The sequence below is a fragment of the Camelus dromedarius genome, chromosome 3 (assembly GCF_036321535.1).
Source record: "Camelus dromedarius isolate mCamDro1 chromosome 3, mCamDro1.pat, whole genome shotgun sequence".
In the NCBI taxonomy this organism is placed as follows: domain Eukaryota; kingdom Metazoa; phylum Chordata; class Mammalia; order Artiodactyla; family Camelidae; genus Camelus; species Camelus dromedarius.
This window is the reverse complement of record NC_087438.1, coordinates 104,575,727-104,595,368: the sequence shown is the minus strand read 5'-3', so window position 1 is coordinate 104,595,368 and position 19,642 is coordinate 104,575,727. Positions and strand designations below refer to the sequence as shown.

The 19,642-nt window shown below is 41.4% G+C and overlaps 1 protein-coding gene across 2 annotated transcripts in view; it reads left to right on the top strand.

The window, feature by feature from the left end:
• HTR4 (5-hydroxytryptamine receptor 4) overlaps nucleotides 1-19,642 on the top strand; it is a 371,144-nt gene that overhangs the window by 325,797 nt on the left and 25,705 nt on the right. The window contains exon 14 of one of the 2 annotated variants that reach the window (XM_010989465.3): nucleotides 13,978-17,550. The exons of the other annotated variant lie outside the window; for it this stretch is intronic. Coding sequence (XP_010987767.2) covers nucleotides 13,978-14,068 — 91 coding nt within the window. The 3' untranslated portion in view covers nucleotides 14,069-17,550. Of the gene's footprint in view, nucleotides 1-13,977; nucleotides 17,551-19,642 lie in introns of those variants that run through there. 2 annotated transcript variants of the gene reach the window in all.

The following is a 19,642-nucleotide window of genomic DNA, read 5'->3' as shown; positions in this document are numbered from 1 at the left end:
ATGTTTTTAAAATGTTCAAAAATTAAAAAACAAGAGCAAACCTGTCACTATTTATAATGGATCTTGAAAATTTACTAAAATTTACTAATGTCTTGAAAACTAAGACATTTCACAGAGATGTCCAGATATTAGATAAGACTTGACTTTCAGTGACTCCTACATACTAGAAATAACAAATTAGAAAAAACACTACTGCCCACAGAAGCAGTAACTAAAATTACTTTTTTTAAAAGTAAGAGAAAAGTATAAAACCTTTGTGAAAGAATACTTTAAACTTTACTGAAGGAGAAGAATAGAAATATTGCTAAGAGTCCATGCTGGATAGCAGAAGAGATTCTGTGAAATCCATATTTTTCTTTGAAGTTACAGAAATTCATTAGAAGTCCAGGTTTGCATGTGCTGGAACTTGATGTATTAGGTTCTCTTTTTTCTTAGTTGACGTATAGTTGATTTACAACATAGTGTTAGTTTCAGCTGTACAGCAGAGTGACTCAGTTATATGTGTGTGCATATGTGTGTGTGTTCTTTTTCAGATTCTTTCCCATTATAGGATGATATATTAGGTTCTGAGTTTGATTCACAGTAATCATGGACTGAGCACCTAATGTGCCAGGCACTGTGTATGAGCTGGTAAATATAAAGGTAAATTAGAGGTGATGTTCCACTGAGCTCAGAGCCTGACGAAAGAGGTACATAAACAACTAATCTCAGTACAGTGGACATGGCGGGGGTCATGCACAAGGTTTAACAGGAGGGATTGCTGCCTAGCCAGCAGTTTTCCTGTCATCACTGATGATGGTCATTTAATCTCTGCTTGAACTTCTGCAGTGAGAGAAGCTGATTTACTGCTTACTCAATAAGCCTGCTCAATGGTTGGGTATCTCCAGAGTTGAAAAGGTCTTTCTTACATTGAGTTGAAGTCTCAATCCCTACGACTTCTATCCACTGGCTCTAGTTCTGCCTGGAGCAAAAGAAAACTAGGTCATTTCCTTTTTGTTGAAATGACCCTTTCTATACATTTTAGTTATGTGTCCCATCTGAGGCTTTTCTTTACAGTCTAAATATCCCAGTTTCTTCCTTTACTCTACATGCAATGTTGTTGAAAGTTTGAGAACATGATTATGTCTCCTTATTTGAAGCCTTTAGTTTTAGTTTTCTTGATTATTTTTCCTTCACAGCATGGTGGTTCAGCAGACCACCTGTGTTAGAATCACTTGGAAGTTTAGTGAAAACACACTCTCCTAGATCCCATTCACTGAATCAGGGCTGGTTTAGGAAATGACGTTTTTGGCAAGATGATTCTAATGGATATTAAACTTCGAGAATCACAGTCTTGGACGTTCATGGATTGAAACAGTCCAGTGTATGTTGTCATTGATTGTGCTTTGGAGTTATTACACATTTTATAATTCTTAGTCTTTTAGAGTCTCTTAAAAGATAACAGTTTTATCTGATATTAACTAGTAAAATATGGGAGAACTTTCCTTTGGAAGCTTGCCTCAGCTCAGTCATTCTTCAAGCCAAGTGATGATCCCTACTTGGGAGGCATACTGTGAACACATAGACTGTGACCATACATAGTCACATGGGTGACAGGTGATAGGAGAAAGTCATATGGGCTTGATTTGGGGGTTCTTTGGGGCTCTGATTCTGGAGTTCTTTGTTCATTGGAGGAACGCCAAGGATTTTGCCAGTGTTGTTAACTGCTCTGTCCTCAGAGCCTAGTGAAGTGCCTGGAACATTGTGAGACTTGACAAGGGAATGAAGGAGTGAATGCTTCTGTTCCTTCTCTTCTGGCCCAACCTCTCTTCTGTTTAGCTGTCTCTATGCTGAGTAGCCCAGATGATCCAAGGCAGGGTAGGGACTTGGGGTGCTGACGATCGTTTTAGAACAGAGATTTTCTCTGCTTGAAATCTACCAAGGATTCCAGTTTTGGCTTCCTGGGTAAATAATTCCTATCCTGCCTATGTCACTACCTCACTGTGAAAATCAAACAAGATAATGGATGTGAAATTACTTTGCTAACTGCAAAGCTCTGTCCTCATGGGAGAGATAATTATGTTATAAAAGCAGACTATTTATAAGTTAGGTAACACAAGCAGAGATTGCCTGCAAAATTTAGCTTTGAAAATGGGTTTCTCTGCTCATGCCAGTCTATGATATCTTCCCTGCTTTTCCAAGTTTAGATCTTGCTCAAACCTAGGTCACTCACCTGATTCCTGAGAAGGCTGAGAAATTCTGCAGGCACTTCCCTAAGAACTTCCTACCTATCTGACTGGGCTCTTGGTTATCATCCTCTGTTATCCACCCACAATCGCCTTGATAAACAGGTTTTCCATTGACCTGGAGGTCTGTAGACTGTGGTGTCCTATTGAGGAACCACTAGCCACATTCCCAGAGCTCAGTAGCTATATATTGTAAGTGGCTACCTGATTAGACAATGCAAATGTAGAATATTTGATTCATCATAAAAAGTTCTAATGGACAAAACAGCTCTAAAGCAATTTGAGTCCCTCTCTGGAAGAAGGCAATATGTATTTTCTATCAGACTTACTAACTCTTATTATCCACCAAGACTCAATAATAAGTAAGCTGATTCTAGTGGAAGGGCTATGTACGTCTTTGGCATTTCCATGCACAAGATTAGTATATTCAGATTTATAGGTGGAATCAATAAAGGAGAAATTTATGAGGGTAGAGAAAAAGTGAAAGTGAGAAACAGGCAAAGAGAATGAGGTTCCCCCCCCCCAAAAAAAAAACAGTAGAAGCAAAAAATTTCCTTTCAGGTCATTATTGCCTCTTGTTTTAATCAGAACTTATAACTGTATTTATTTTTTTGTTTACTTCTCTGTTGTCTGTCTCCCATGTCAGACTGTCAGTCCCTGAGGGCAGATAACAATCGTTCTATCCTCATGAATTTCCCCAGGGTGTAGTACTTTGCTCAGTAAATGTTATTTGTTGAATGAATGAATGGATGCCCTTATCAGACCCTACCCAGACCCTGTCGTTCCTGTGGACTGTATTTACTCAAATAAATGTTCACCACTTTAAAAAAAAATTGTCAATTCCATAACTGGAATAGTTAGTTGTTTTTCCACTGTGAAGCCACTTGCCAACTTTTAATTTCAACCCACCAGAATTCGCCGTTTAAATAAAGGTTTTCACACAGTGGATTGGAAGATTAACCATGAATGAGAAAATAATTTAGGTTTGATTTACTTTGGATCCTCAAAGTTTTCTGCTAATGTTGTAAAGTTGTTTGACATTTAAAAGCCATTTTTTGGCCTTTACCTTGAACTTTGGAGGCTACAATTGGATTCATCATTTACCTCATTGTTTTGAGCCAAAGTAGACTTAATCTGGATGAATCAAAGATGGATGGTGGTGACCTTGCCTTCTCTTCCCCAGCCTCCTCTGGGGCTGGCTACATAATTTGCAGCCCTGACACATAATGAAAAAGTGGGGCCCCTGGTTCAAAGGCCAGGAACAATTTTCCTTAAAAGATATTAAAATGTAAATCCTTTTTTGTTCATCTGTAGTCTTTCAACTTGTTATATGTATTCTGTTTGCAATTTACCTTTTCTCTACTGGAAAAACAAAATACAATTTTAAATTACTAGCAGAAAATTTACCATTCATCTTTATATTGTGCAATGACAGTTTTAAATGCAAAAATAAGAGCATTTAACTTGTATGTGGAATCACTAAAATTACACAAATTATACAAATCCTATTTTGTAGTTCAGATGTCCTTATGTGTTTTATTTTCACCAGACAGTGCACAAAACTAATGCAACTGTTTTTATTTCACTTCTTGATACACACACATTCTAACACTCTCCCTTCGGTTTACTGAGGAGTAAAGAAGGACAGAAGGAAAAAGAACCATGATTTGGTCTACCTTATCTTTTCTTTCTGTGTCAGTATTTTCAATGTAAGTGCTTGGGTAATACAGGGAAGGACACAAGTGAGAAAAGACATGATAGGATATCTTGACAGTTCCTTTTATTTTAAGACATTACTGCCTTCTTTCTGCATCTGGCAAGTTCTAGTTCAGTTGGAAAACATGGACTCTTAGGGCCATCAGCAATCCCTCTTGCTCAGCCATAGACGTGTAGATAGGAACATGAATGTAGAATTGTAGTGGACCCATGATCTGTGGGAATCCAGCAAGATTCAGCAAATACAAGGTAAGCATGTTACAGAAGCTGCTGACAGACGATAGAAGAAAGGAAAATGCTTCACATACACTATGTGTTTACATTGTATTTGCTTTGAGTCTTGTTAAACTCTTTACGTATTGAGATTCTGATGTTACCCCAGAATTCTGTGTTTCCAGAACATCACTAATGTCATGGGCAGCAAAGAACTATGGTGAACACACATACTGTGCATACTGCCTCTGCTCACATGCCTGCTCCATTGTCCCTCAGGCTTCACAAGTTCAAAGATGAAGTTATCAAGGATTTCGAGATGAGAGCAAGCAGAACTTCACACCAAAGTCTAGATTCCCTTGTGATGACTGCTCTGGTCACACAATCACGAAGCTGTCCCCAGTCCTGCCCTGATCCCAGCATTGAGCAGCTCTCACAAAATAGTGTTCTTGTTGAGATCACACCAGGAAAGCAGTGAGAATAACATCAGAAGAGCTCCACTTGCCTCATCAAATACTCAGGGTTAGAAAAGCTGGTGCTGTTTGCAGAATGTACTTGCAGAAGTTTAGTAATCAGGTGGCATAGGCTGCCTTCTAGGATGCCCACTTCTGGGCCAAAGTACTGAAGCATAAACATTATCCCTTCTACGGAGACGTGTTGTCAAGGAAAAGTTCCCGCCTTTGGCTCGGAGGAAGGTGAACTTTGGTGTGTAACCAGAGGGGCATTGCACCCAGTGCAGCCTAATGGCTGCAGGGGCTCCAGTCAGGCACACGTGGGCGTCCATCTTGTCCAAGATCTGTCGTTTACCACCAATATAATCTTTAACAATGACCAAACATCTCTAGGGCTCTGTTTCCTCACCTGTATAGTGTGGATAGTATTAGAACCCATCTTCTAAGGCTTCTGTTAAGGTTAAACACGATAACATGTGTGCAGAGCTGAGCCCAGTTCCTGTCACACAGAAAGTGCTTCATGAACAGAAGCTGCTGTGTTGTTATTATACTTGTGGATAGAACATTGTTCATATCTTGGTTAAAGCAAATGACGTCTCCAGTTATTTTCTCAGCTTCCTGATAAAGCATTTCTTAAGAAATGAGTCAGCAGAAAGTTCTATGTTCTAAACACTGCTCCTTAAACAAGGAATGTCCCTCTGCTAGAAGAAAAGCCAGAAATGAATGAAATTAAATTAATCACACTGTTTATAAATAATTGTTTCAGCAGTATGAGACAAGATTTGTTTCCTGGGTACATCATGCCCTGTGCTGAACAGTTGGGTCTGTTATTTTGAATATGCCTTCTGGCTTTTAAATTACCTGCAGGCATTTTTCTGACCCTACATAAAATGTTAACCGTGTTAAACAAGTTGGGCACATTCTGTGTGTATTTCTCTCCCCCTTTGCTCTGCGGGTGCTCTTATTCTTAGAGTGTTCAGGGTCTGGGTACCAGCCCCCTGAGATTGGTCCCCACTGTGCATACCACCCTGCAGGACAAACCACAAACCACACCCAGCTCCAGAGGTGCTCAAGGTGGTTTATCAGAGGTCAAGGATGGAGGCAGTGTGATGCCTTGACCCTGGTTACACAGTGGAGTCATCTGGGAGCTCCCAGGTTCCATGTGTAGAGATTCTATTTTAATTGGTATAGTTGGGGACCAGAAATGTGTATGTTTTAGGAGCTCTACTGTACAGCAGGACTGAGAACCACTGGTGCACTAGAAAGAGCAGGAAGCCTGTCTTCTAATCCCTTAGGGATCATTATCATTTTTCTCAGCACCAATAGAACAAGAAAGTTAAAGTTGATGGTGCTTCAAGTTTAGGCTAGCTCCATGTCTTAAACTACAGAGAGGGTGGATTTACAGTGATAGGTCTCAACTGGGGACAGTTTTGTTTACCAGGGCATATTTGGCAATGTCTGGAGGCATTTTAGGTTTTCACAGCTGGTGGATGCTACTGGCATCCAGCGGATAGAGGCCAGAGATGCTACTAAACATCTTAGAATGCATGGGACACCCATCCTCTCCCTCTCAAAGGATTGTCTGGTTCCAAATTTCAAAACAGTGCAGAGATTGAGAAACTCTGCTTTAAACTAATCCTCTGAGCTTTGCAACAAAGCACCTCCTTACCACTGCAGGAGAGGTCTTTGAACAATGCCAGGAATTATATGTGCTTTTATCTGCGCACTTCAGTGCAGCTCCTGCATCCTTTGGCTCCTCTTAATCCACATCTACTCCCAAGACAAGACAAGGGGGTGGGAAAAAACCCACAGAAGGCAATTGTTTCTGAGAGGAAGTGCCCTGAATGTCCGTGGTTCGAGTGCCGGCGGTAACCTTGCAGATAAGCCCTTTCCATGAGGCAGACTCTCTGAGCTTGTTCCTTTACAGCGTGTACTTGGCAGGGATGCAGCCATCCCAATTTAGTCAGAGCAGCTGTTCAGGAAGGAATTGCCTCCAAAGCACACTAAGAGACCCACCAGAAAACCATACCCCTGTGTAAATGTGTGCTTAGTCCACAGAGTAATGATGCCCAACCCTGACCCATAGAAGTAGTAAAAGTTTCATCTTATTCTGGGTGTCAGCAAACTAGAGTGTCTCCAGGAGAATATAAACATCATGGCTTTCTTTGCAGAATTCATGACATATGAAGAACATAAAGAATGGGGGATGCTGAGGTTAGGACCTGAAGAAAATTCAGATCATAAGCCTTGCTTTTAATATAACTGAGGACTGTTATGGGAAAGAAGGATCCAGTTTATTCTGCAAGGTCCCGAGAGAGGTGGGTACAAAGTATTGAAGTTTTAAGAATATTTATTTTAGCAGAAAATGGAACGGACCCTTTTACTAAGATATTCCTAATAAAGTAGAAAGAGAAAATTGGATGATCACCAGTCACTTAGAAGTGTTGATTGACCATGGGTCCCTAGAAGCATTGACTGATTTTTAGTCAGCATGGCCAAGAAAGAGGTGGGAGGTTGAAGGAGACGTTCTCAGGCACTTCCTTTGTGATTGTGTGAAATATAGAACCACAGAAGTCCTCCCACAGTTCAGTTAAATACAAAAGAGAAAAACCTACTTCAGCTGGTGTAGCATTTTGTTTGGTTGAAGGTGGAGACCTTCTGGAAAGGTTACCAGTGGGAAGAGATGTACCAGAGGTGATATTGTCAATTGCAGGGGGGCCATCCTCTTTCCCTTTATGATTCTTCTAGTAATCTGTCCAGTGGGAAATTTAGACACACTTAAGGAAGAAATCCATTCCTAGGCTCTGTAAGTGCTCCGTGGTAAACAGCTGATTTGATACATGAGATTATGTTTGAGAAAAATATTGTCATATCTATGCATCAGGATAAGTTTATATTGTTTGAGGCTTTAATATGAAAAGAATTACTGTTTAAAGATTTGTAGGGAGAAGGAGACCTATCCTATGAAGAAATGTGCCTTCAATCTGTTTTTCATGTTCTTCCTTTTTCACGTGGGCACCGTTAGGACCAGGACTTTAGGCTCTGGAAGTAACAAAGCAGCACCCCAACCTAGGGGAAATGAGAGCACTGCTGAATCAGTGCAGGGTTATGGCTGAAAGCATAGAACTTGGCATTTGATGGACCTTGGTCTGAATTCAGGTCCTGCCACTTTGAAGCTGTGTGATCCTGGGCAAGTTACTTGACCTCTCAGTGCCTTGATTTCTTCCTGTGCAAAAGTGGGAGTAAAGGTGGTTCTTGCCTCATGAGACTGTTCTGAGGCTGGTGTGATACACTGTACATATAGTGCCTGGAATAAGTTACTGGTAAATTGTGTTCTCCCTGTCATAATCATCCTCTTAGTAGGCGAAAGGGCAGAACACAGGTCGGGAAGACAAGGCTCCTGTTTCTGGAACACTGGTTCATTGTCAGAACAGGTCTGAGGGGAAGTGGTTTGGTGTCAAAGTCACCATAATATCCTCCTCATAAGGGATGGGATAGGTCCTGAGCTGTAAGTTCAGAAGGAGAGGGAAAATTACTTCAACTGCAGGGATTGGGGAATTGTGGAGAAGGAAACGAGGGAGAAAGTTCTAGCTGCTGTCCTACAAGAAGTGTGTGAAGTCATCTCTCACCTTTGAGCAAGGAAACCCAATGGATGGCTTCTAGTTATAGAAACAAACATGAGTGTGCTCTGGTTTATATTCGACCAGAGAGCCAAGAATTTGCTTTTCACTAAGTGATTTCTGAATTGTCTTTTCTCATTCACATGGCTATTTTAGGTTATTTTTAGCAGGATTCTTTGAAACATTTCACAGCTAGAATTGTTCTCGGGGAACTTTTTATTCTCTAAGAAATGAGTAAATCTATATTTTGATAAACCTGACAAACAAATATATTTGGTGCCTGCTCATATTCCTTTTATTCTTTTCAGACTTTTATTTCCCTTGCTGGCTGGTATAATGTAATTTTTATCCTGTTTGTGAATTGGCATTGCCTGCTGTGAGTTTCTGACTTTAGGGAAAGGAGTGTGTGTGTGTGTGTATGATTGTCATGTATAATAAGGAATTGCCTACAAATAATTTGGTTTCCTTGTCCAGACATCACCATCTTCATTATCATCATTCTTAGCATCTACCATTTCCTGAGCACTGGCTTTATATGCTCAGCACTGAGCTAAGTGCATTCATTACCTATGTCATCTTATTGAATCCTTAATATAATCATGGGAGCAAGTATTATCCCCATTTTCCTGATGGGGAAATTGAGACTCAGAGAGATTAAATAACTTGGCTAATGTCCTATAACTGTTGAGTGGTAGGGCCAAGATTCTAACACATGTTCATCTGATTTCAGAGCCCTGGTTGTTAACCACTAAGCTATGCTCCTTGCCATTAACCATGAAGCTGTGCTCCTTGCTAATTAGTTGGAAACTCTTGAAATAATGCAGAACTTTTGATTTGTAGACATGGGAAGGGCTTCAGAAGTGATTTGTTCAAATACCCCAACCAACTTATCTGGTAGTTAGTTGTCTGTCTCTACTCCCACTGCAGTGTAGCTTATTATCCAAGGCAAGACACTGGCAGGGTTTCACATTATAATGTTTTCCTTTGGGACTATGTGTATAACATAACCATAGAGAGAGAAGCTATTTCATATGTATTGTTCAAGAGGATGGAAAAGCCATTCAGGCATGTGGGATTTTAAACTGTAAATGCCAGCTGGATTGAGCTATGATAGAATAACCTTGAGCAATATAGTGTGACTTGCAATGGGCAAATAGTGAAGGGTATGTCTTCTTGCCTGACCCAATCTGGTTTTCCAACTCATTTCCCTCAACTTCCCTCCAACCTAACTCCCTATGCAATAAGCATGCTAAATTGATCATTTTTCCTTAAATAAATAGTTAATTCTCTAGTCTCTGGATTACTTCTGCTGCCTCAAATACTCTTTCTCACTTTCTTGCCTGGCACAAGCCTGCTTATTCCTTGAGGCACCACATAAGGTTCCAATATGGGCTCTTTAAACTCTCCTGATCCCTGCTCCCTCAGCCTCCAAGCTAATCACTTCCTCTTCTGGGCTCTCATACCACCTGCTTCTCTTTTTCTTGGAGGCTCAGCTCATCCTGTGGGATCTTAAGTACTTTTATGCACCCAACACACCCTCTGCTCATCTGGGCAGCTTCTCAAGAGCAGGACATTTTCCTACCTGCAGTGTCTTAAGAGTCAAGGATGCCTGTTTGTGAATGTGCACATTTAGTGATGCTGGTGCAGTGAGACTGAATTGGATTGCCTGGTTTGGATTGTGGCTCCACCTCTCCCTACATGTTTGACGTAGGCAAGTTACTAGTCCTCATTCCACTCAACTAGAGCCTGTAAATATTAAAACTTTTGTGATAGGATTGTGGTGAAAATTATAGGAGATAATCCATGATTAGCTTAGCACAGTTAGTGGCACATATTAAATACTCAGTAAATATTGTCTGTTTTATTACGGATCCATACTTTTAAGGTGTTTTCCCCTACGTATTTTTAGATTCTGTCATATCGAAATAGTTCAGCAGAAAAAGCAGGCAGTCTGAGCCTCCAAAGATTCAAAGTTCCAATCTTTCATTTGTCATTTAGGAACTGTGGTAGACAATGGAAAAAAGTCTCACAAGGAAACTGGTTTGACTTTAGTTACATGTATGTGTAACTATGAGAAACAGAGGTGCATTGGGATTAAAATAAGCCATACCTACTGATTTGATCTTGCACTTTGGCATGTTGAAACATGGGTATATCTGAGGCTGGTGATGGAATTAAAGGGCCCCTGGGAATACAGTTTGTTCAGCCTACAAGATTAGGCATCCCAAACTACAAATTCAACTCTTTAAGGTCCTTTCTGTAAGTAGCACAAAATAATAGAATGAGTGCTGGCCTAAGATCCCAGAGTTTCCACCCTGAGGATGTGGTACTTTATGTCCCTTCCAAGACACTATGCTCCCTGCAGTTCAGTTTTCTCATCTACCTAATAGAGGTTTTTGTAATTTGTCTACTATTTTCACAATTTTCACCCATGTCAGCATTCTACCCATGCTATTATTTATTTACTATTTGTCTTTAAATACATTTTTAATCTGAATAAATCTATTTGTAGAGGAAACTCTATATCAAGACCTTAAATGCAAACCCATATAAAGAAGATGATTTTTAAAATAAATCAATGAAAAGAAAAGAAGACAAATTGTTATTACTTGCATGAATTATTATCAAACTTTAACTTGATCCCATTGCTTGCCAAGTGCTCTGAGTCAAAAGCCTGCTCTCTATTCTTTTAAGAATTAGAGACTTAAAGCCAGAGTGGGGCCAAACTGAGTCTTTCTCTTTAAAATAAGCAGAATGACTAAAAGAAGTATTGAATCTCCTCACCGTGATTAAAATGACTTAATACTGTATTCCATTGTTTGGCATATCACCAATGGAACATATTCCATGTTTGGGAAATACTGCATCTTCCAGAGTCAATATGTTCTGGTTGATAGTGATCTAAAGACAAGTGAAGAAATTGGCCTAGGTCATCACCTTTTGAATCTTTGAACTTACTGATAACGTTAATACAAGTATGTGCTCGCTATTTAGAAACAGTTCAGTTAGTTTTTATCAGCTAATTGTACCCAAGCAATCTGGCTTTTTTTTTTTTTCCCATCACATGGAAAGCACCTTAAAAATTATTGCTTTGTGCATCTCTGTACATTTTTTGCCACCTCCTTTTCATGGTTCATCACCAAGTCTTTTCTCATTTCTTCATCATCAGTGTCATGGAAGCCAACAAATACTCCAGGTCCACTTTGCTAAAAGGGATTGTTTGCACGTATTTCAATGCTTTTACTCCTATCACTTGTGCATAATCACTGAATGCCTCACACTGCTAGCTCTGGCCCTTCCCACTCACTTGGACTTTCTCTTCACTGCTCCCTATGTCTCTAGTGCTAAGCTCTGCCTCAGGTGTGAGTAGAATATACGTCTTCAGGGACTCATAATCCTGTGTGCGTAAGAATCATGTAGGAGCACTTTTTTAAAATGCAGATTTCTACTTTACTTGCCCTACCCCTGCCCTCTCATCTCTCACTGTTGAAAGTGTGGTGTGGTGTGGATCTCGTGAATCTGTATTTGCTGCGGGTACCTAAGGTAATTCTGATGCACAATCTCTGAACAATTTTGTGAAAGATGACTTAGCTAGTGATCCTTTGTCTCTTTTCCTCCTCTTCCTTCTCCTCTTCCTCTTCCTCCTTCTTCTGGAATGAAAGTAATTGTAAGTCTATTTCATCAACCATTTATACTAAACTTCACTATAAAACTCTACCCATCACAGAAATGATTTCCATGTTTCCCGGTGGATAGAATTCCTGATTTGGGAGGCAGAATGCCTGATTCATAGCACTGTATCCGCTGTTACCTGTCAGTCAATCCATGCCCCTACATTGCATCTACATTGACAGAGTATTATTTGAAATAATGCTCTGTATCCTACTTCCTTATAGATTTCCATTGAAGATTAAATGTGGGAAATGTTACAGAAATGCTCCATAAATTGTAGAGGATTTTACTAAAACTATTAAAACAAGAAACAGCATTCAAAAAAACTCATCTGTTAAAAATATCAGAGATTCTTTTTCAATGATGTTTTGCATCAGGGATTTTAAGTGGCTCTGCCAATATTTCTGATCAAGCATATGTTTAAGGAGAGACAGTTGTGATCTCACTGCATTTTAAGTTGTGTCATCTCAGCCCCTCGCTATCCTATCCTATCCAGATACACTTAACAGCTTTGCCATGTAATTTCACAGATTCAGAAATTGAGGTCTTTCAAATTCTTTAATACAAATCCAAAAATGATTCTCCCTGTGTTTCCAGCGAAACCTTTTCCCTCCACACAGAATGTAAAGTATCAGATACTAACAATAGAATATTAAAAGCCAAATTTGAAGCAATTACCCACAGCTTTGGAGAACAGTCCCACACACAGCTGGTGCCCAGTCAGAAGGTCTGTGTTTGTCACCCACCATTACTGCTACTCATAGAACCAGAATGTCAGAGCTGCAAAAGATCTTATAGATAATCCTCCTCGTTTAACAAACGGGGAAAGTGAGGCACAGGAAGGGGACTAAGTCACTGAAGCACGTATGGATGGAGGCTAAAAGAGCATTAGAACCCAGGTCTCTGTCTTCTGGTGTACTGTTCACATCGCTGAGTTAGTAGGGCCGCCTTGTGGTTGAAAGTGGAAGGGGCTCAGTGAGTGTTATAACTGTGTGCACTGAGTGTGGTTTTTTGCACTGGAACGAGGTCTCTTAGGGTGCAACATATCGCACTATGACTTTGTATCTTGAATGAAGACCTAAAAGGCAGTTGACATCAAACTGTTAACAACAATTAGTTTAGTACAATAGTGTCAAGTGAGGCTGACCCAGGCCTTCTGGGGCGCAGGAACACCCTGTCATTATTCTCAAGCCCCCACTGAGAGGAAGCTGATTGTGAGTCCTCCATGGAGTGAGAAGCTGGTCCGTTTTCCATTCTTCACAACTCCTCTCCTTGGCAAGGGTGCTAAATAATCCTACCTTGAATGCTGAAGTTGTTACGCTTTAGAATGATCTAAATTGACTAAAGTGATACCAAACCAGTAAAATGAAATTTAACTAAGACAAGTGTAGTGCCCTGTATTTTGGCTCAAAATAAAATAAAACAAAACAAATGCACCAATGTAATAAAGAACGAGAGGAGCTGACATCTGTTTGTTTCAAAAAGATAGAAGTTGGCAGCCCGCTTACATAACATATAAGCCTATATCGTATTACCACTGTCAGAAATGAACTTAATGTTGACCACATTCATAGAAGTAAATTGATGATGAAAAGAGCATGATATAAATGAGGCTCACTATATACACTTGGGCTCTTTTCTGGTACTGTATTTCGAGAGAGATAATCACAATAAGAATTGTGTTGAAGACAGTGCCCATTGTGGCAATAATCTAGAAAACATAATATGTAATGAACTAGTAAAGACAACAGGAATGTGTAACCTGGAGAAGAGAAAACTTGGAGGACATAATTAGTGGAGGGAAGAATTTTGAGTGGGCCTGGAGGGCATAGCAGTTCCACTGGGTAGAAGCTGTAGGAAGGCTGATTTGGGCTGCACATTAAGAAGCTCTTTCTGATAACTAAAGTTGCTCAAAAATAATATAGCCTGGCTGGTCAGCGGAGATTCCTAAGCCGGGGCTAAACAACCACCCATCTGCATGGCATGAGGGGCTTTCCTGCAGTGGGTGGGCTCTTTCATCAGACCACATGTGACATTTCATTCCAACTCTGAGGTTCTATGATCTTCTCCCCTCTCTAGGGATGCAGTGGAGTGTGGTGGCCAGTGGGAGAGTCAGTACCACCCCCCAGCAACTTCTCCTTTGGTGGCTGCTCATCCCAGAGACACTTAGGCCCCTGGGGCAGTGACCCGGAAGACAGCCATCCCTCTGGGAGAGGCCAGGTCTAAGCTGCTGCTTGTGTGTGACTGCATCTGGTATTCTCTTCATCCAGCATCTCGTCTGTTGGTGCAGTCCCTTCACGTCCATTGGGCTTTTCCTCCAGGATTCCAGCAAGTGGCACTTGAGGGAGTCAGGGGACAGGACAGCCCCCTTGTTCCCTGGGGGCTCTCCTCCAGGGATCCTCCTTGAAGGGATCTTTTCATTTCCCGGCGCTCCCTCTTCCTGGCATCTTGCCCTTGCTGCACGCTCTCTGTTCCCTCTGATAAGTCCCCTTACTGTGCCTGCTTTGTCTCGCTCGTGTTCCAAACATGATCAGTCACCGTGTCCTATCTCAGTCATAGATGTCTCCGAATATTCCTTCTTTGCTGTGCCTGCTCACAGACACTGTCAGAACACATCCTCCCTGTGCCTGTCTTGGTCAAAAAGCACACATCTCTTGCTTGTTCACGTCTGTCACAGCCATGTTCAAACGACTCTCTGGCTCATCTCTGTCCTGCTCTGTGCCAGATACTAATGCACTTTCCTCCAGGAGTCTGGGTCCAAATGTGCATCCTCCTGGTCAGCCCCTGTGTCAGTCACAGAGTTCCACTTGCTCTTGCTTGTGTCCATGTCAGTGCTTTCAGGACATGCTCCATTTATTCACCATGGAAGAAACCGGGCAAAGATCCTTCAGGAGAAAACAGCTTCTGCGGCAACCCTGGAGGGAAGCCAAAGACAGACAGCTCCCCTGCTAGTCCTGGGGCCTCAGGACCTTCTGCTCTGAGACACTCGTCTTCCTAGAACAGACCTTGTCCTAAGGAGCCTTGGGCAGGGCCAGTGGCATCATAGCATTTACTAAAAGACTTTGGAATCTTTCCCATGAGTTTGTGGCAAAGCCCATGGTACCAATTTATAACCTTGAATCTGGCCATGTTGGTCCCAGAGGAGAGGCCTGTTGGAGGCTCACACCACCAAGACTTGTCTCTCACTGCAGTTTCCCCAGTGGAGGAGGCAGGACCAAGCAGTGCTGTGGATTAGAAGACATTGCTTCACTTGAAGTCAGAGGACATGAATTCCAGCCCTGGCTCCGCTCCTAACACGCTATGAGATCGGGACCCATGCCCTTCCATTCCTTGACCTCACTTTCTGCATCTGTCAACTGCAGTTTGGACCAGGAGATCACTCAGATTCTCTCCGTTTCTATGACAACAGGATGCTGCTACAGCCGTCAGCTACCTCAAAAAGGCATGGCCTGCCTGCCTTTTGACTTTGTTCCAAAGGAACTAGCTGTCTCATTTGGGCCTTGTAGACCCTTGACCTTGCCAGCTTTGCCCTTCAGGTTTACCTGAAGGTCCTTCATTCAAAGCTGAGTTCATGGCTCTTGCCACCTGCCCCAGAGTGAAGGTCCTAGGGCGGTAAATGCTGCCACATCCCAGAGCTGTATGAGGTTTCAGCTTTGGTCTTGGTTGTGATTTGATAGAATCTCAGGACTTTATCATACTGTCCTCGTTCCTGCTGCTGAAGAAGTCTGTTTTCATTTCCATTGATGTTACCTTTAGTTCTGGAATTGCACCAGACTGGAAAGAGACTTTGGAATGAGGAAGAGAAGATTGCCTCAAAACCATCCAAATGCAATCAATCAATCAATCAATCAATAAAATAAAAATTCTGTGTTCTGCAAAGGCTTACAATTTTTCTGGGAAGAAAGTCCATGCCTTAGGGAAGGGAAAAAGCCTCTAACAAGAAAAGTGACTTGAAATTCTTGAATGCCATTTAGAAATACTGTGCCACGTTGAAATGCTCCTGGTGTAGGCTGGGGATCTCACCGATCAGTGGAGCAGATTCATCTGGGGACCTATTCTCATCATATGTGAAGAAAGTTTATTTAAGTCCTGACTTTCACAGTGACTCTGCCTGGACCAATCGTCTTTGCTTTTCCAGGTCATTATTCCTCTGCCAATTCTAGATTGGGACTTAGGAGGCAACCGCCTTTTTGAGGATGGTTCTTCTCTAATACAAAAGAAAGAGCAGCAAGGTTTTGAGTCCCAAGGCCCTGAACCTGGCAGTGAGACCCACACTGTCTGTCTGGTTGCTACACACCGTCTACCGCCTCCATGAACACGTAGTAAGGACGGGTGCAGCAGAGAAGCAGCACAGGCACTGAATCAGCTGCTGACTTACTGTGTGATGCTGGACCTCTCTGGTCTCGGAAACAATCTCTCCTGACTTCTTTGGAATCTGTCAACAAAGTTATTGTGGAGATAAATAAGATAATTTTTGTGACCCATTACGTAAATCATAAAATGCTATTCTATTTGTTTATTATGACTTTGAATGACTTTGGATGCTCCTGGGCTCTCAAGGACTAAAAATTTCTTAATGAAGGAGTGAACCGATTTAGTGAGTGAACTTTCTATGTTAAAAAAACCAGTACCAAGACAGCATCTTTTGGGGGTCAGTTCTTCCAAATTCACTCCCTCGACGTTTGGTCACTCTCGGTTACCCAATACACACCATCACTGCAATTTATACATCACAGAAACTCTCATTTGAAGAGATTTTGTTGTTCTCAAAGTAAAGGAATGGGTGGAGAGAGATGGGAACTAAAAACAAATTTTTCATGTAACTTCAGTGTCACATAGAATAAATTCAGATGCCTTTTTGCCATGAAAACATTTATTGGAGAAAAAAGACAGGTCGTTGAAATTATCCCCACCCCATAAATTCTCTCTCTCTTTCTTCATATTTATATATATGTAAATACTGTGAAAAGAACCCTCAAACATGGACCAGACTATAAATTACCAGCTGATAAGACTGTTATATAGTCTACTAAGATGCTGAATGAGATAATTTTAAGATTGTTTTCTAATCAGTCTGTGTAAATGATTATTAATTATGGTTTAATGTTATTTAGCTAGCACCTTAATTTTGTTTACGTTTTTAGTAAAGCAGAATTACAAGTGGGGCCACTCATACAGTTTCTAGGGCAGAGTTCCCTTAGGAAATCAATGTATAAAATACATGTCTGCCTGTTATAGAGAATGTGGAGCTTAATTATATAACTTCAATGGACTATAAATTTTAATGATGTAGTATTTTTGCTTTTATGAAATTGTTAGTTATGCCTATGATTTGTCTGGAGCTAAAGCTTTGAAGTACTAGGAACCCTGATTCTAACTCGTTTCTGTGGAGAACACCTTTGGCTTTATAATGATCCACTTTTTGATGCCATTCCCAAGAATGTGTTCTGGGAAAAACAGGAGCCTACATGGATTTGGTTTTTTTCATTGATAAATTCTCTCTATTTATTGATAAACGTTGATAAGTTACACATGTTTATATTTGTACAGTCTGTACATGTTTATATAAAACATATATGGAGGGAAATCTTAAGTCTTAAAACTATTGACAGAATTTTGAATACACAATAAAATGCCAAAGTCAATTACGTACCTCAGTTCTGAAGAGCTTCTTGGTAACCTCTGTAGCCCAACCCATTCATCCCGTGGAAGCGTTGGGCATTTGAAGCTGGAGAATTTTCTGTCTCTGTATCAAGTTCTCTCCTCAAGGTTAAGACAGAAGTCCAGGGCCCCTTGATAATGTGATTCTCCCTGTCTGTCTGTCTGTCTGTCTGTCTGCCTGCCATATTGCTCGGCCTCAAGTGCTAGGACTGACCTCTTTTACACGGTCATCCCACAAGCAGAGGATGGAGAAGGATCCAGCCCAGTCACACTCAGGGCACATACCATAGGAGCAATTCAAGGCAGCGTGACAGCTGTACTGTATGACCAGAGGTCTTGGATTGAGGTGATTAAGAATGAGCCTCCTTTTTTGATGTCATGAACCACTCAGGATTCTGGAGTACAGCTCTCTTCCCCTGGAGCTCCTGGGTTATTAGGCCTAGAGTATGTGTCAATGAAATCCAGGCCCCAGCTCTTCTGAGTATGGGCCAATGGAAAGACCCCCATCAGCAGTCAGGGGCACAGTACTCACCCCAAGTCTTCTGTTTAATCCTTGGAGCCACCATCATCTCACATATAAAATACAGGGGGTAGACAAGAATTAGGTTTTTAAATTAGAATCCTTTCTTCGTACACAAATTTACCTGGAACTCCATGGCAATAGGTCAGAGTAGGTCGGAGAACAGGTAGATCTGGGTCTTTCTGCTCATTATAATCCATCTCTGGAAAGAGCCTTCTTGAGAGTCAAAAACCCTAAGCAGCTGGACCAGGAACTCTCCACTAAAAGTCTGTGTTGGTGCTTGGTTTTCCCTCCTCCTCAATTTTTCTAAAGCATTCATAAGACCCCTGTGAGCTAGTTCTCGTGATGACTTTCCTCAGAATCACAGCTGTCCGCTTATTTACAAAACCTCTTCCTGCACACAGAAAACACCCCATCTCCTGAAGCTCCCACCTAGAATGACAACCTAAGCCTTCACACCCTATGACGTACCTGCTGTGTCAAGGCGGAGAGCTAGACGTCAGAAGTTAACTTAGGCAACTAACCTAGACTTGGACAACTGTCTCCTTTCTTGTTTCCTTCCAAATTGTGTTTATTCACTTTGGAGCAGCCATTCTCTGGACCAGTGCAAGGGGGAAGAGCTAACATAGATTCAGTACTCACTATGTACTAGGTGATTTCTATGTGTTACATAGTTTAATGCTGTCAGTAGCACTACCGTGTTTACAGAAACAGATTTTTTTAAACACCTACTATGTGCCAGGGTCTGTTGCCAGAGGTCCATTCATAAACAATACTGATAAAGTCCCTGCTCCTTTATTGGGAACCAGAAAACAAACAAGGAGACCTGCACACATGAATTAGACAAGTTTAGATACACACAAGTGCTATAAAGAACAACAACAACAACAAAAATAAGGGTGAGGCAGGGGTGTGTACATTACCTGGGGTAGTCAAACAAAGCTTCAAGGAGGTCAGTCCCCTGTGACCTGGGGCAAGATTGCTGAAGAGGAGTCAGTCATGTGTTGATCTAGGGGAAATACGATGTCAGACAAAGGGCACAGCAAATGCAAAGAATCTAAGGCAAAGGAGCTTGGCATGTGTGCCTGGTGTTCAGCAAAGTGGGAGGTGATGTGATGAGAGAAGTAAGTGAGGACCAACAATAATTGCAGCAGCTTTAGAGACCATTCATCAGCCACTTACCTATGGGTCAGTCTTGGTGGAGAGCATTTTACACGAAACCTTACAAGGTAAGTCTCGTTCTTCCATCACATAGATGAAGAAACTGAGCAGCATATCAGAGAAGTTAACCTAGAATTTCCCCAAGAATAAAGAGATTACCTGGAGCTGGAAATGGGGAAATGGAACCCAGACCCTACCAAGTCAAGCCTTTCTCCCCTACATCACTTGCTGGGGTGACTGATCCATCTGAGGGCCTGTTCTCTTCAGCAGCAAGAACCATCCTTGATACAGATGAATTCTCTCCTTGTATGTCTCTTTCCTTTTGCTTCCCTTCTTTCTCCATGGAGTATTGGCCATCTGTAAACAAATGAAGATGCATTATACAGTGGTTCTTCATTGATT